Raw genomic sequence first — 16,930 nt, 5'->3', positions numbered from 1 at the left:
GAGGCGGAGAAAGAGTGTTGAAATTACAGAAATTCTAATCTGACACAGTGATGGATTTGTGGATACAAAACAGAGAGAAGAAAGAGGAAAGCCACTACAAAACCTTCTCTCTCTCTGTGCGTCCCCATACGTAACGCTAAATAGTTTCAGCTGTACAGGTCTTGTTAATACCTTTATTTTTCCCCATATCCTATTTGCTTTGTTAGGTTTAAGTTGTAGTTATTTCTAGAAGAGACTTGATTTCTTGACCAGTTTTGCAGCATCATTCTGAGGAACTGAGACCAATCACAGAAAACTATTTCCATGAAAGATGGATCAGGGTGACACGAGGCTCGTGTGCTAAAACCGGCCCACCAGAAAATCGGGCCAAACCACCAAGAAAATGGTTAAATATCAAAGTAAACATTGATTATTTCAAACAAATTTCTGAAGAGTAACAGAAAAACAACAACACTGAACCCAGAGCTGAGACATGCTAGCTGGTTGCTATCATACTGGCCTCAACGCCATGCTGTCAAGGAGGTTTGCAGAACATTCATATGCAACACACTTCAGAAGAAGCTGTGAAGCTCGCTTCACTGCTCCAGAGAACACGGGACATGAAATCCATGACTGATTGATAAGGCTACACCCATCTCCATGCACGGACTGGGTTTCACTGCTAGTTTTGAAGAAAAGTCCAAAAATGATCAGATATGTTGACCTGTATTTGTAACAGCGCCCTCTAGTGGGTGAACTATGATGAGCAGTGTCCTCAGTGAGCTCTGCAGAAGGGACATCCCATCAGGAGCTGCAGCTTGAGAGACCATCCAACCAAACTCCTCCTCCTCCTCCTCCTCTTCCCCCTCCTCCTCTTCTTCCACTTCCTCTTCCTTCTTCTCCCCCTCCTCTTCTTCCTCCTCTTCCTCCTCCTCCCCCTCTTCTTCTCCTCCATCCTCTTCCTCCTCCTTGTCCTTCCTCATCCTCCTCCTCTTCCCCCCTTCCTCCCCCTCTTCTTCCTACTCCCCCCTTCCACCTCCACCCCCTCCTCATCCTCCCCTCTTCCTCCTCCTCCCCTTCCACCTCCACCTCCTCCTCGTCCTCCTCCTCCCCCTGTTCTTCTCCTCCTCCTCTTACCTCCTCCTCAGCCCTCTTCTCTCTTCTTCCCTTCCTCCTCCTTGAGGTTATTTTGAGGACAAGCTGTGTTTCATAATAGACTCATTTTAAACATTCATGAGGAAAAATGTATCCTGATCGCCACAAACACCTTCATCATCATCCTCATATGTCTGCCTTCTTTAATCCCCAGCCAACCTTCTGTCGATTCAAACCTCAGCTTCTTGTTCACTTCGTACACCTTTGGCTGGCTGCAGCCCACAATGAGGTAGGTTTCTATGTTGTGCTTCGTCAGGTAGGCATTTCTGTCTCCTCCTGCCGTACCCGCTTCCCACGTCGTAGTCCCCGTTCGGTAATTCAGCGTGGCCTTGGTGATATGAATGCGTCTAAAGCACAACAAACATCCACAAACACCTTGAAAAATATGGCTATAGTCCACATGACGATGATCCATTTTGTTGAAAGTGAACACTCACCCGGCCTGGCCTCCAGCCTCCATCTGATTGGCCAGCGTCACGTCGTTGGACCAGACTTCGATACTGCCACTTCCTGAGGCCAGCACGCCGCAGTGCACCCTGCGCTGTGGATGCCCACCCGACATGTTGACGTTGACACCCCTGGTCACCTCCCGGACCACCTGTGGGTCGCAGAGTGGGGTGGTTAACCTAACCCAAACCTAGAGGTTACAACTCACCTCTGAAAGCCTTGTTCTTCTAAATCCAACCATTTCCTTGTTTTGTATACATAGCAGCCCAATAAATGTATCAGAAAATAACTTTACATAAAGTCAACATCATACTGGCTGCTTTTTACATTATTGAGTAAAAAAGAAATCCTCTCCAAGGGTAAAAACATGAATACAAAGTAATGAAGGTCAAAAACACAATCCTTCTCAGTGATTCAAACAGTCTGACATGAGGACAAAGTTCCACAGGAGGCACATTTACTTGGGTCTCAAAAACCCTAATCCTGGGATTGTAAAGGTGTCACAGAAGCACCTGGAGGGATCTGCGTCAACTGGAGCAGATCCGATGCTCGGAGGTCGTCTCACCCATCAATACTCCTGCTGGTGCCTCATAACAAACAGAGCCTGACCGCGGAGCGGATGGAACGGGACTACTTGCTATCTGCCATGCGTTTCCTCGTACGTATATACGCGATGACGTGACAGGAACGGACAGAAGCAGTAAGCAGGAAGCAGGAAAATCAAAACAAGCAGAAGAATTGGACGGTGGCTGAAAAACCTTTTTCATAAAAACCCTGAGAGAACAAGCACTGGAGAGGATAGATGGAGGGCGATCGCTCAGCAGCCAGTTTGTTGAAAGAGCTCGGCGGTGGACGACCAGCGGACCGCACCTCGCAGACCGAGGCCAGCCAGCCGGTGTACTCAGCACAACACCGGGACGCCGGCGGCTGAACCTGGAAGGGTGGAGGCTGTCCGGCCTGGATGCCGGCCTGGGGAGCACTCGCTCTCTTGAGTCTCACAGAGATGTTTGAACGTTATTGATCAGATATCCAGCAGATAAAAACACTGCTCAGTGCTGAGGACTGCTGGCTGCAAAGCTACAGATCAGAACCTGACTTTGGCCAATGTGTACAGTCACCTCTTTCATGATTTCAGCAAATTTAGCCATATTAGCTGTTTTAAACTCTTTTCCATGGTTTTGACTGTTTTTTTTTTTTTATTTGTTCGTATATTTTTTCAAATGAATTGAGAAATTTTTCCAAACTAAAATGTTTAATAGTTTTTAAGCCTTTTAGCAGTTGTATCTGTTTTGATTTATTTAGTCTTTCTAAAGCATTTTTAGCCTTTTTTTGGAAATTTCAGGTAAACCTGTGCAACTGTCTAAAGCTATTTGAGGTCTTTGTTTGAGGATTGTTGGCGGACTGAGGACAGACTGGTTTTAGGGAGGACTGGAGGAAAACCCTCTCAGACCGAGCTGAAGCCAGCAGACTTGAGAACGGATGATGGAGGAACTCCAGAAAAGACATACTTGAGACTTGGTGAAGCCAATCCATCTGATGTTGTAGTTTCACGGCTGAATAAACGTAATGTTGATTGTTGATCTGCTGTTGTCTCTATCTCCCATCAATAACAATGATCAGTAAGGAATTCAGGCTGGAGAAAAAGACGTCTAACATTACTTTTGAAGAGACCTAAATGATTACATTATTGGGTTTATGTTGGAAATATTATGTTTGACTATCATTGCTAAATGCTTAATTGACAACTGCACAGGAAAGTGGAAGTAAACTCATCAAGAAGAGCACAACGAATGAACTGCCTGCATTGCTAAATGCTGACTGAGTGCGTCTTATCTATGCTCACTGAGTACATTATCCTTTTCCCGTTGGAAATGATTACATCTGTTATGACTGATTGCCTTTGTTTCATTGTTTCCATACAAAACAGGATGTTGAAACCGTTGAAAGGTTTTTCTCTCCTTGCAAGTAATTTTGACTCTGCTTGATTCATTCTTTGTTCGTGTCCTAATTTTCTTTAACTATTTGATATCTTGAAGCCGTATTAAGAATCAGGAACATAGCGAACAGCGTTATAATTTAGGTCTTTAAAAAGTAATAACGTTCTTAACGGTTCTTATTCAGTTTTTGCTTCATGGCTCAAATAGAAGAACTCTACTTTTCTTCTTTGTTTAGGGCTTGACAGGCTAAGTCACACTGCAGTGCATCGTCGGATTTGGTCCATCCCTTTCCAGATGCCAGAGAGGGGCCAAAAAGGTCCAGTGCTTTTGGATAAACAAGTCGTCCTGCAGTCGGCCACCTTTCATTTGTAAATGCAGCCGCCACGCAATGCATCATGCAGGAAATGTGGCCCACACAGAGGGGAAGTGCAGTGCGCACACTATGCTTCTAAAAGTTTCTTCATGTGATAGTTTTTGTCAGTTCGACAGAAAATACCATTTTCAGAAGACAAAACTTTGTTGTGGATGTAAAGTATCATTTTTCACGAGAATTGGGGGAGTTTGCAAATTTTATTAGTGTGTTGTTGTTTTACAATTTCATTGTTCTTTGGCTCTCGGAGGAGGCGAACACTTTTTCTACCGTCCCTGTTGGCTCCGCCCTCACTCTGGTCTCTGCTGCTCTCTGTCTCGTCTGTTTTACTGGAGGAATCACTGGACTTGGTTTTTCGAACAAACCAAATATCAACCATGGAATTGATCAGCTGGTGTCTCTACAAAACTGATACGAGTTTTTCAACAAAGAGCAGAGGAGCGGGATCCTGCCGGTCCGGACGGGACTCGGCATGCTGGGTATGTGATGGACGCCCGGGGACAGTGGAGGGGTCACATGCCTGGACCCCTGTCCGTCGAGGTCATTGTGGATGATTACATTTTCAGATCTATGACGATCGGCCTGCTGCTGATTGGCCGGTGCTGCGACCTGATCCTCTGGAGGACTAAGAAGACCGCCGCCACTACAGACGTCCTGGGAGGACGGTCTTTTCAGATCAACGGGCAAAAGCTGAGGCTGACTGTTTGTGCGAACTCTTTCGAAAGCTGGACAATTTGGGTTATGGACGATTGAGACGCAAGTTGGATGTCACCATCGCCGAGAGGGTTAAACCAGCTTTTGTCTGAAATGTGGAGAACCGAGCAGAGGAAGGTCAAACGGCTCCTTCCGCCAAAACAAGAGAACTTCTGATTACGTCTGGCGCCCCTGGAAGACTAAACAAATCTCCCTGAAGATTCAAGGACAGACTTGATTGCTCTCTCTATCTTCCCTCTCTCACTCTCAGCTGCAACCCAACTTCACCTTTGGACCTCTTCGTTCAAGGCCGTCCCAGCGACCATCCGAGCTGGAGCGCAAGGGGAGGCGGGCCAAACCACACACACTACACGGACTGATGAACTGAAATGCCACATACACGCCACACACACTCCCTCTCCCACTTTCAATGTCTCCACCACACCTCTCTGCTGCCCCCTAGTGGTGATGACGTGTTGCGCTGATGCTATAGCTGCGACCGCTGATCCGTTAGTCTGATAGCAGCTTGTCTCACGTGTCTCGCTGTGTTTGTGCGCAGGTTGGCTTTTTTTTTTTGTCTCTCACTTCTAATCTCGACTCCCTTTTGGAACCGTGATCTGAACTGACGTATCTTTTTTTACCACCACCCCTCCCCCCTCCCCCAATTTCTGTCTGAGTTTCTTTAACTCTGTTTCTTTTTCAAGACGGAGCGCCGTAAGTGGCTGCCTGGGCGTCTTTAAAACCCAAGTAATTTCGTTGTAATTTGTAACTTCGGTAACTTGTTGCGATGACAATAAAGAGTATTCTATTTCTATTCTATTCTATTCTATTCTTTCTATTCTATTCTATTGTTGGAAAGATAAAAGATATTTCTTACAGTGCATTTGTGGGTCCTGTGTATGCAAACAATAGTTGTTTTAACATAATACGTACAGCACCTTGCAAAAGTATTCTCCAACTTAGAATTCACTGACCTTTTTCTTAAATTTCATACCTTAAAGGCGCTATCTGCGATTTTAATTTAACCACGACAAGAAAAATGCTTTTGACATCATGTACTAGCAAGTCCATGCTACACAAAATCACACATTGATCAGCGTGTTCTGGATATCTGGCCCCGCAAAGCGCAGCCTGAGGATTTAGCGAGACGCCCTCTCTGCTCCAGTCGCAGCGCGGCAGCGGTGGGGGCGGAGCCAGGCCGTCTTCAGCGCGTGCACAACACCGGTAAACAGACCAGCATGGAAGCCGAAGGAGCAACAAGCTACTTTCTGCATTGAACATGTCGTGACAAGGTAAAATATGGTTTCACGCTGGAAATGCCCAATGCCAAAGCGCAGCCCCATGTTTTTCTTACGGAGCGGTCGTGTGAACAGCTGTTGCAGTTAACAACACAGAATGCTGTTGTTAAGTAGCTGGAAGACAAAAAGGGGCAAAGCTGGACAGTGCAGTACAGCTAGCAAATGTGAACAATGCTGCAGTGGTCCACCAATCCCATGATGCACTGCAGTGACGTCAGCCTTTCAAGCCCCAGCTTTATACTGAGAGTGTTGCGACAGTACTGTTTATTTGCGTTGGTTACCGGCCGTGTTAACACACCAGAGCCATCAAAGTGTCACCGATTACGTCACTGTCATAACTCTCTCACTGTGCAGCTCCGTCCAGCCCTATGGCGCCCTCCAGTGGACTGAAAGTCTGTTGCAACAGACGTGGATACAGCATGTGCCGATGTTCACGCTGCTGTTGTGGTGCTCTCATAAGGCATCAGTGAGGTGAGGAGAACTTACGAGATGGCCTCGATCATGTCGAGTCCCATCTCCACGCAGCAGTGGGCGTGGTCGGCTCGGGCCTCCGGCAGCCCGGACACGCAGTAGTAGCAGTCTCCCAGGATCTTGATCCGCAGACAGTGGTTCTCCTGGCAAAAGCACAATCATCAGCTGCGTGTGTGAACGTCTCAGCTAGCTCCTTACACCAGACGGAGACTGTGTTCTCCTGTCATACGGGAAAGTTAGGCTACGTTCACACTGCAGGGCTTAATGCTCAATTCGGATTTTTTTGTGAAATCCGATTTTTTTGCGAGTTCGTTCACATTACAATAAAATGCGACTTGTATGTGATCTCCCGTCTGAACGGAATACCACCCAAAAGTGTCCCGCATGCGCAGAAGAGGACATAACGACGTCACGCAGCAGCGCTTCAGTGTTTGCGGAACCACAAACAACATACAGAATCTACAGCTTTTCAAGCGTCAATGATTTATTTAAGAACTGATCAAACACGCATTCTTACAATTGAATAGTGAGCAATCATTTCAGTGCAGCGCTTCTAATCAGCCGCGCTGAGCTCCTTCTGTGTGTGTGTGTGTGTGTGTGTGTGTGAGAGAGAGAGAGAGAGAGAGAGAGACACAGGGAGCGAGAGAGAGGGAAGAGAGAGGGAGAGAGGGAGAGCGCGCGTGTGGATATTATTATTATTTTTCCTCCCCGTTGTCCTGGCGCTGCAGAATTTAGCGAATGAGAAGGAAGAGCCGAGTTTTTGGCCGGGCGTTTTGTGGGGCAGCGGCAGCAACAGAGAAACGCAGTCAGGAGAGGGGGGGCAGTGATGAGAGGCTTTAATGATACGGAGTTCAATAATATTTTTCGGATGACAAGAACTCCCTTAATGTGCGTCTGCGAGCGCCTTTTTTTAACACTCACGGTAAGACACACGTCTTCAGCCCCACATCATGACGTGCAGGTCGGATAAATGCGACCTGGACGTTCAGACTGAAGCGCATGGCAAAAGATCCGATACGTATCGGATTTAGGACCACATGTCCAAGTGGCCTGGGTCGCATTTGAAAAAATCGGATCTGTGTCGTTCAGACTGTCATGAAAAGATCCGATACAGGTCGCATAGGGGCAAAAAAATCGGATTTGGGTCACTTCAGCCTGCAGTGTGAACGTAGCCTTAGACTCCCTGAATGGCCCTTGATCATGAAACACAATCCGAAGGTTCCCGGTTTGATTCCATTAGAGAATTTTTAAGGAAAGTTAAAAAATCTGGAGAAACTGTTCCCTGTTTTTGTACTTCAAACTGAACCACATGACTCTTTGGTATTTTGTTGAGCGGTCAGATGGGTGGGGCCGTGCACCAGCGAGAGGTGTGGAGACATTCAGCTGAGCACAGTGACAATTTCGTGCCAAAAAGTGCGCGCAAGGTGTGGCGAAAGCTCGCACCTCCAACCACGTCTGTTCGCTGTGCAGGAGATCGGCGCCCGGTCCGGTGGTCATTCAGCTGACAGGCCCAGTGACACGTCACCAAAACTTCACAGGCAGGTTTGCAGGGTGTGAGTCTATTCTTTGTCACGTTGCGTGCTACACAACATAGCCTTATACCATGGAGGACAATCTGACCTGACAAAGGAGACGTTACAGCAGTGGCAATTGCTCTAAGACTGCAAGGGAAGCTCAGCTTCCCCTAAAATGTCAAAAAATAAGTAGTTCAATATTTACAGTTGTGTGTACATTTCATCGACTAAATATGCGCTACAACGCGTTCATCTTTTGTTCAGAATCAGCTGCTTACCACAGGCCACTGACTCGGCTGCAGCGCCACAGCACTTTAACCTGTCCAAGCCATTTGAGGAAATTGGCGTTAAACTACAGGGCAGATCAACTCCGAAGACTGAGCTGGTGCAAAAGGTGGGGAAAAGTACCAGGTCTTTTCAGCTGTCCTGGTAGGACAAGGTGAGCCGGCTGACTGGAAGTGCTGTCATCAATAAAGTGTACTGTTAAATTACACATTACAGTCACATTACATATATTATACAATATAATTACATTACAATGTATGCTGAAAATAAGCTTCCCCTCTTTGGAAGACCAGCAGCCGCCACTGCAATACAGGACTGAAGACGGAGAGAAGCTGTCCTGCCTGTCAGGGCAGGGCGAGGACAGACCAGCTGCTGCACAGCTCTGTCCTGAATGAGAGGACGAGTCTGCTGTCCATACACGTTTACTCAGTTACATTAAGAGCCATGAAATGGATCTATTTATTTGAACGTTTCTCCTTCCCCTTCCACCTCACGCATGCTTGGGCTGCTGGTTTTGAGGTGGGAGGCCGCAGGGGGTGGGGGGAGGGGCCAAAAGAGAGGTCCCGGCGAGTGTGGTGCGTTGCTGCGTCCTCACCGCTGCCAGTTTATCGAAGCGAGCAAACAGTTCGTTGAGCGTCATCACCAGCTCCTGCGCTGTGCACTGCGATGCCAGGCTGGTGAAACCTTCGATGTCTGCGAATAAAATGCTGCACAAACACAGAAATACAAGGGAGAGGAGAAAAGATCCACGTTAGTTGCTCAGAGAACCGTTGGACGTGTTCATCAATCTGCTCTCTGTTGGGGTTTACGTTGTGTAATTAGTATTAAATTACTAAAGTATGGATTATTGAAGGTAATCGATCACTTCAAGTAATATTAAATTGTTAATTTGAGTAAATTGACATTTACTAATGAATAATTACAGATCATTCACTGTGAGTCACTCATAATCACAGCCTACAGGGTAATAAACTGTTTAGAGTGAAACACAAAAGTAATATAACCAAATCAAATAATAAATGGAATAAATTGATATTAATTCATTAATACTGTAAGATAAGCAGTATTTGGGAATGAATACACAGACAAAATGTAATCATTAGATCACTGAGTAATGAGGTTATTGATCAATCAACAATGGCACAAATGACTAACTCACTGACAAAGTGATTCAATGAGTTTCTAAGAATGTCTATTTCTTATCAACACATCTAATAACAGATCTGAACAGATTCAAACTATCATGTGTGTGTGTGTGTGTGTGTGTGTGTGTGTGGGTGTGTGTTCAGAGCACACCTCCAAGGAGGAGGAGGAGAATGTGGAAGGACGGGCAGTTCACCCCTCTGGGTGCTGTCGGTGCGTGGTGTGTGTGTGGCGTGCGTGGATACGGTGGTCCATGTGTCCACGTGCACGCGCACGGACGCGGCAGCTCAGGCCTTCTTCTTAGAAACCCGAGCATGAGAGAAAGGAGAGAAAGGGGGCGTAGTTCCGCGTAGTTTTGAGGATTTCTGGTCTGCAGCCACAGCCTGACCAACTGTGGAGCACACTGGGTGCGGTCCGGCTCCGGTCCGGCTCCGGTCCGGCTCCGGTCCTCGGTCCGGCTCCGGTCCGGCTCCGGTCCGGCTCCGGTCCGGCTCCGGTCCGGCACACCGCAGCACTGTGATTCTTCGCCTGCGGTGTTCTGCAGTCCGCTGGAGGAGGTTGCCAGATCTGTCATTATCCCCCGTAAACAATTTGAAACCCGTTAAAATGAATAGAAAGCAGCCCAAACCGCCATCTGGGTTGAGAATGCACGTTAAAACTGTATTTTTATAATAACAAACACGTCATGAACACACAACCCGTCAGACGTGTTCAAAAAAGAAGCTTGATTTGGCAGAAACCCGCCCAATCTGGCAACACGGAGCTGCTCCGGTCACAGAGCTGCTTTGAGCCATTTTGGAGTCGTTTGACAGCCTCAGCACCAGTGGCCTCCTCATCAGACTCAGGTGTGTTCGTGTGGTTGGTTCTCCACATTGTCCTCTTCCTGAGAAACTTGCTCCTCTGCATCGCTATACTGATCTGTGTCTTCTCCTTCATTTTCTCCAAAAATGTAATCCAAATTGTCTTTCACTGTAAATCTTTTTTTTCATCGTTGCATGCTGCAAATTGGAGATGTGCCCTCTGGAAGTCAAATGACTCAAGTGACCTCCCATGGCTGGGCATGGCCGTCTATGTTTGTTTTGTTTTTTTTGCAGCTATACTGGACAAATGAGCGTCCCCTGAAGCTCAGATGATTGGGAGAGGAGGCGGCTATCAGTGTGTTGGCTGACAATGCACTTATGATTTCAATTTTGGCTCTAATTTGTACTTATAATCTTATTTTTTATAACCGGGTCGATACTGACCCTAACACCACAAACGACATAATTTCAACCAGACAATTTTATAATGTAGTGAAAAAAAAGAAAAAAAGTTCAATTTTGTTGAAATCAAGGTTCCTGACAAAGTCAAAAATCCTTGGTGCAAAAAATAAATTTTAAGTAAGTCTATTTTGCATTTAAAAACTAAAATGGGTCGGTGCCGACCCTAACACAAGCGGAAGGGTAGATTCACTTTCCTATGATTCTTGTTGAGTATTTGAATAGGTGCACCTATAAAATTCAGTGTATCTGCATTTGAAAAGAGGTTTTCTGTATCTGGAGTCCAGAGGTTATTTAGGTAAATACATAATGCACAGACTTCCCAGTGGACTGTCGGTCCCTTCCTGCTCTAACCAGCGACCCAGAAAAGCAGAGATCAAGGCCACTCGCCAAAGCCTGGTGAAACGTCAGGAGTAACAGTGGGTGGTGAGCTACAAAGGCGGCGGCGGCAGAGTGAGAGAGTCCCACTTCAGTGTTACTGTGGTGACGAGTGACTCACGAGTACGCAGCAGTAACTGGCAGCAAGCTTGTGGATGTAAGTGACAGCACTAATCCAAGTCACTGAGGGGACTGCTGAAGTCTGGATGTGAAAAAGCACATTTGTTCAGGCTTATCTGTCATTTAATAGAGTGTTCATGCAACTCAAAGACATATTTCACCGTTTGTCTGTCACCTCTTCTGCTGCCGCTTCACTAATCTCAGCCAGGGAAAGAAACTCACTCTGACCCTTCAAATCTGTTGCTTTTCACGTGTCTCTGCTTTTTCCTGCTTCTCCTCTTTATTTTGCTCCTGTCTAAAATGATCTTTCTCCACCATGGGCTTAATTCAGGGGTGTTAAACGTAAGGCTCGTGGGCTAAAACTGACCCAAAAGAGACTTCACCAAACCCACCAGAACACCAAGCAATGGCAAAAACTTAAAACAACAAACAAACCAACATTAATTTAAAGTTTTTTGGACATTGCAGTATATTTTTGACAGACAAAATACACTGAAACTATTAAAGGTGGCTTTTTGTTGACATGATAGTTATTTTCATTGTAATTGTTGACTAGTAGTAATTGGCTTTGTAAAACTATAGATGCTAATCACACATGTACTCGGTGAATGTATGCTACAAGTTGCTGAACAGCCCGTCCAGAGATCTGAGAGCAGGAAAAGCATAAAAAACATTTAAAGAAAGAAGCTCTTCAAATAAAGGTTTAATGTAGTCTGAAACTACATCATGCCACCTTAAGAAAAGTCGGGCACAAAGCCAGATGAAGAGAGTATCACACCGTCACAGGAGAAGCCACTGCTCGCTGCTCTGCGGCCGCTCTCCAGCCGCCCTGTAGCCAGAAAGAGACGTTCACTGCACTGTTACCGCAACAGCAAGACAGCTTCAAGGGCTCCATTAAACTGATCATGGACTTGGCAAACACAAGAACTGATGAGATCTTAAAGGATGCTCAGGACATCAAAGCCAGCCTGAACTGAAAAGTAAAAAGGACACTGGAGAAACCTTGGGGAGCTGGAGGTGGAGAGGGCATCGCACTGTGGAGGGCCAGGCCAGACCTCTTGTTGTGAAGTTCAGGAGTTCTTGACGTCTCATCCTGAGCTTGATTCCGCTGCAGTTCCTCCCAGACTCTTCGGTTCTTTTCTGTCGTTTCATTTCTCACTGTTTGTAATTTCATGACTCTCTTCTTCCACCTTTTTGCAACAAAATCAACAGAATAACAAAAAAGAATGCGACAGCCTCCATGTCCTTCATTTGTCTGTGCACTTCCGCTGAGCGGCGGACTGTTTACCGTCTCCTGATTTCCCATCTGTGCCTTCGCCCTTCCGACCACCAGAATATCTCACATGTGGCTTCCCTGATTGCAGCTATGCATCTGTTATGCTTGTTGAAAGCTCAGCCAGTCGGCTTCGAGGCCAGAGTTCCTTTAGCCCAGAGCTGGTTTCTCTTCTGCAGTAGGATGAGTCAGGTCAGAGGTCGACCGAGGGCTCTCCATTCCCTTAACCATGAACTGGCAGAGACGAGCATGTCCGTTCAAAAAATGATTAAAACCATCATGAAAATATTTCCACGTAAGGTTCACATCATTATTCAATCCAATGAATCGCAATTAAGAAGAAAAAGATCATGAAGAACAGCCTGATCAACAAAGTGCCTGCTCCTTCTGTTTTCCATCTGACTCCTCAGCAGCTGCTGGAGCCGTCACTTCCCTTCCTGCTGTTCCTCAGACTCTCAGCACAGCGCCAATTACAGCCCAAAGCCACCGGCCGCTTCCCGACAGGCCCGGTCACACCCGCTTTGTTGGCCATTAACCACACGGATCTCAGCCGAGCTGAGCAGATGTCACTGATGTGCCGCCTGCTCCCCGGAGAGTCTCCGAAACACAACGCCAGAGACTCACCTTCACTTTCAATCACTTCTGTTGAGTTGTGTTGTTCAACTGCAGTAGAGAGAGGTATGTACAACCACACCTGTCCCATCTTCTGCTGCAGACATTTAACAGTTATCTACAGCTCTAAAAGACTTTTGTGTACGCAGGATCGGAAAGGACACATAAAAGTAAGGAAGAACTTCAGGAGAACCTGGTGAGAAGCGGATGTTCCACCTGACTGTGGAAGAAACAGAAGCTATGCAGTAACACACACACACACACACACACACACACACTCTCTCTCTCTCTCTCTCTCTCTCTCTCTCTCTCTCTCTCTCTCTCTCTCTCTCTCTCTCTCTCTCTCTCTCTCTCGGGGATATTCCGCTGAAGTACATTCATTTCCTGAAGACTTAGCCACTTCTCCTTGAAGCTAAACCTCAATCTTCAAGGAGGAATTCATTACAGCAGTCAACTTCTAAGTTAAAGTGATTCCATTGTTTCCCTAAGATGAAGAGACATTCCTTCAGTGTGACAGGGTAAATATTCTGAAGCGTTCTCAAAGGGTTCTCTTTGGTGCAGTGCCGTCTTACTCCACAGGGTGGTGCCAAACCTGTCCTCAGCTGTGCCCCCACTGTTCTGAGCATTACACATATTTCCTCTACAATCTGCACAACCAGAGGAGCAGAGTTCTATCATACGTCTAAACCTGTTGACAGAATTCCAAATTTCAAATCAGAAGTCCAAGGAGAAAGAAGCCAGGATCCCCCACAGTGATCACTGTGTGGGATCACCTCCTTTCATGTTTGTGGAATCATAAAAGTGCTAGACAGTGCACCTCCGTGCCACGTGCCAGCCCTAAAACATCAAAGTTTCAAAATAAAATTAATCGGCCTTTAGGTTTTGATTTTTTCATCTATTGACAAACATATTTTATCCATGTTGCACTTTCACGCTGAGAGGCAGAAAAACTGCACTCAAAGAAATCAGTCACTATAAATGCTGTGATTTAGAGCAACTCTACGACGTGCAGTAGTGGTTTGCACTTTTGCCTCACAGGGAGAGGATCTGTGTTCCAAGTCCAGACATTGTCTTTCTATGTGGATTTGGAGGTTTCAGGCACAAAATGAGCCAATATTGAAGGTTCAAAGTGGCTCTAAAGACCAGACACAAGTCTTCTTGGTTCTATTCAGTAATTTTTTTGTTTTGTTTATTTAAAGCAGAACTATGCAACTTTTTTACCTCAAAATGTTTTTCAGAATCCCTGTGGGGGAAACAAAGACTTGTCACAGTGATTGGCCGGTCCCTCCACTCCCCCGGGGTCTGTGTCCTGAAAACAGCGCTTACAATTTCAGAGGAGCGACCCGACGACATCTGAGAGAACAAACCTGCTTTACGGCGCTCATACGGGAGGACAAGGATAAAAGCATGTAAAGCCCTCGCTAGCGTTAGCAACGCCACCCTGAGGTGCTCACGGATGGCAGAACCAAAAAGACAGAAAAACCTTTGTCTGACGAGTGGAAAAAAAGGAAACGGAAGTGAGACGCTCTCTGCACGCGGGGGGGGGGGGGGGGGGTGATATGGAGAATGTTTACGACAGTGAGCTTTCACAGGAGGCCAGCAGGGGGAGCGCTAAAGCAAATTTTACATAGTTCTGCTTTAAGTTGAGAGAAAGCAAACCACTACGTAACAAAAATCAATTTTCTAAGTTCTTGGTTGAAAGTATTTTGTATTCCTGGTTGTTTATGTTAAAGTAAAACACTATTTTTGCTCTTTAAACTTGGTTTTTAAGAGAAGGGCTAATAAACCTTGGATTTTCCTATTTTCCCACAGTATTCCATGTGGAGTAGGACCTCAAGCTTCGTCTGCCTCGGCCATGCACTGGTTCACCATAGGATGATAATAATCCCTCATTTGGTTTGGGGCGATTGTTTTGTGCTCAGGCATTGCTGAGTGGGGCACCGTCTCGACTTGTACTGGGATGCATCAAATTTTTATGAAAAATGCCTAAAGAAAAATAAGCAAATTCCTGTCATTTGTTAACTTTGTTCACCTAACTGAAAAACTGAAAGCTGCAAAAACGGCCATTTTCACCTAAAAATGTTATTCCATCAGCAAAGACACTAAAGCAAAGTGTGACAATCTTAATGACTGAATCTTTGATCTATCCATATCTATCAGGTTCTAGATCTTGTCGTTATGCCCTCGACAACATCAGGGAGATCAGACCCTTCCTGACCCAACAGGCCACACAGCTTCTGGTCCAGGCTCTGGTGGTGTCTCTCTTCTGGCGGGTCTCCCTGCAGGTCCAGTCAAACCTCTACAGAGGATCCAGAATGCAGCAGGTCTGGTCTTCACCCGGTCCAGCAGGGTTCAGGTCCTCCCCTGTTCCTCTCCCTCACTGGCTTCCAGTTGCAGCCAGAATCAATTCAGAACTCTCCTCCTGGCTTACAGAACACTTACAAGAACGGCTCCGGCCAACCTGGACTCCCTCGACCAGCATGCACTGGGGCGTTTTTTTTTTTTTTTTGCTTATATTTGGCACACACACACACACAACCACCACACACACACACACACACAGGTTACCTGACGTTGTCATGCTTCTGGATGTAGATCTTGTGAACATCATATCTTCCTGCTTGGCATTGATGTCGGCTTTCATCTCCATGGCGACATGGCGAGGAAGCACTGAGAGCAGGAGACGCTCCTGTGTGAGAAGAGAGGAGCACGGGTCAAAGTTCACTACAGCGACGGGTGTAGACAGTTGAGAGCCGCACACTGTAAGTACTTCTCTTCCAGTATGTCGACAGCAGCCACATCATGCAAGTCTGCCGTCATTCAATAAATGTGGCAACAAATGAAATACAGCAAATGTTGGAACATTTTTGTTTACGTGAAGAATTATTGTTTTCCTGTTACTTCCTGTTTTTATCTAACCAGCTATCAGTATGAGGGAATTTTGAAAGCCACAAATTATAATAATACAAGCAAGACCGTTTACAGGAACCCTTTGGATTTTCTGTTTTTCACTCTGATTGAATTGTAACGACCGAGGAGTTCCCTACATGTTTAAGCATGGCTCGCACGCGGGCGCGCGCATCACACGCACGCATTTGCGTGCGAGAGTAGGTGCAGTTCACTCCGGTCTTTTCACAAATAGACATTATACACGTGCTGGTGCCTTATTCGCACTTTGCAGGGGTGTTCCTAAAGCATGGAGGGCCACACTAGAGAGGGGCTGCAGCAGGCAGTGGACCGCCTGGAGACCCGGCTCAGAGAGGCGGTGGACCGCCTGGAGACCCGGCTCAGAGAGGCGGTGGACCGCCTGGAGACCCGGCTCAGAGAGGCGGTGGACAGCCTGGAGACCCGGCTCAGAGAGGAGGTGGACAGCCTGGAGACCCGGCTCAGAGAGGCGGTGGACAGCCTGGAGACCCGGCTCAGAGAGGCGGTGGACAGCCTGGAGACCCGGCTCAGAGAGGAGGTGGACAGCCTGGAGACCCGGCTCAGAGAGGCGGTGGACAGCCTGGAGACCCGGCTCAGAGAGGCGGTGGACAGCCTGGAGACCCGGCTCAGAGAGGCGGTGGACAGCCTGGAGACCCGGCTCAGAGAGGAGGTGGACAGCCTGGAGACCCGGCTCAGAGAGGCGGTGGACCGCCTGGAGACCGGCTCAGAGGAGGTGGACAGCCTGGAGACCCGGCTCAGAGAGGAGGTGGACAGCCTGGAGACCCGGCTCAGAGAGGCGGTGGACCGCCTGGAGACCCGGCTCAGAGAGGAGGTGGACAGCCTGGAGACCCGGCTCAGAGAGGCGGTGGACAGCCTGGAGACCCGGCTCAGAGAGGCGGTGGACCGCCTGGAGACCCGGCTCAGAGAGGCGGTGGACCGCCTGGAGACCCTCTCAGAGAGGCGGGGACCGCCTGGAGACCCGGCTCAGAGAGGCGGTGGACAGCCTGGAGACCCGGCTCAGAGAGGCGGTGGACAGCCTGGAGACCCGGCTCAGAGAGGCGGTGACAGCCT

General features: G+C 47.3%; 1 protein-coding gene across 1 annotated transcript in view; it reads right to left on the bottom strand.

The window, feature by feature from the left end:
* LOC115403256 (adenylate cyclase type 5-like) overlaps positions 1 to 16,930 on the bottom strand; it is an 80,385-nt gene that overhangs the window by 47,889 nt on the left and 15,566 nt on the right. Inside the window, exons 2-7 of the mRNA XM_030112115.1 lie at positions 15,503 to 15,604; positions 8,745 to 8,856; positions 6,366 to 6,493; positions 2,452 to 2,575; positions 1,572 to 1,732; positions 1,311 to 1,481 (exon numbers count right to left, since the gene is read on the bottom strand). Of these exons, the coding sequence (XP_029967975.1) occupies positions 1,311 to 1,481; positions 1,572 to 1,732; positions 2,452 to 2,575; positions 6,366 to 6,493; positions 8,745 to 8,856; positions 15,503 to 15,604 (798 nt within the window). The remainder of the gene's footprint in view (positions 1 to 1,310; positions 1,482 to 1,571; positions 1,733 to 2,451; positions 2,576 to 6,365; positions 6,494 to 8,744; positions 8,857 to 15,502; positions 15,605 to 16,930) is intronic.

The sequence above is a fragment of the Salarias fasciatus genome, chromosome 16 (assembly GCF_902148845.1).
Source record: "Salarias fasciatus chromosome 16, fSalaFa1.1, whole genome shotgun sequence".
Classification (NCBI taxonomy): Eukaryota; Metazoa; Chordata; class Actinopteri; order Blenniiformes; family Blenniidae; genus Salarias; species Salarias fasciatus.
Note: the sequence above shows the minus strand (reverse complement) of the source record. Positions and strands in the feature narration are given on the sequence as shown.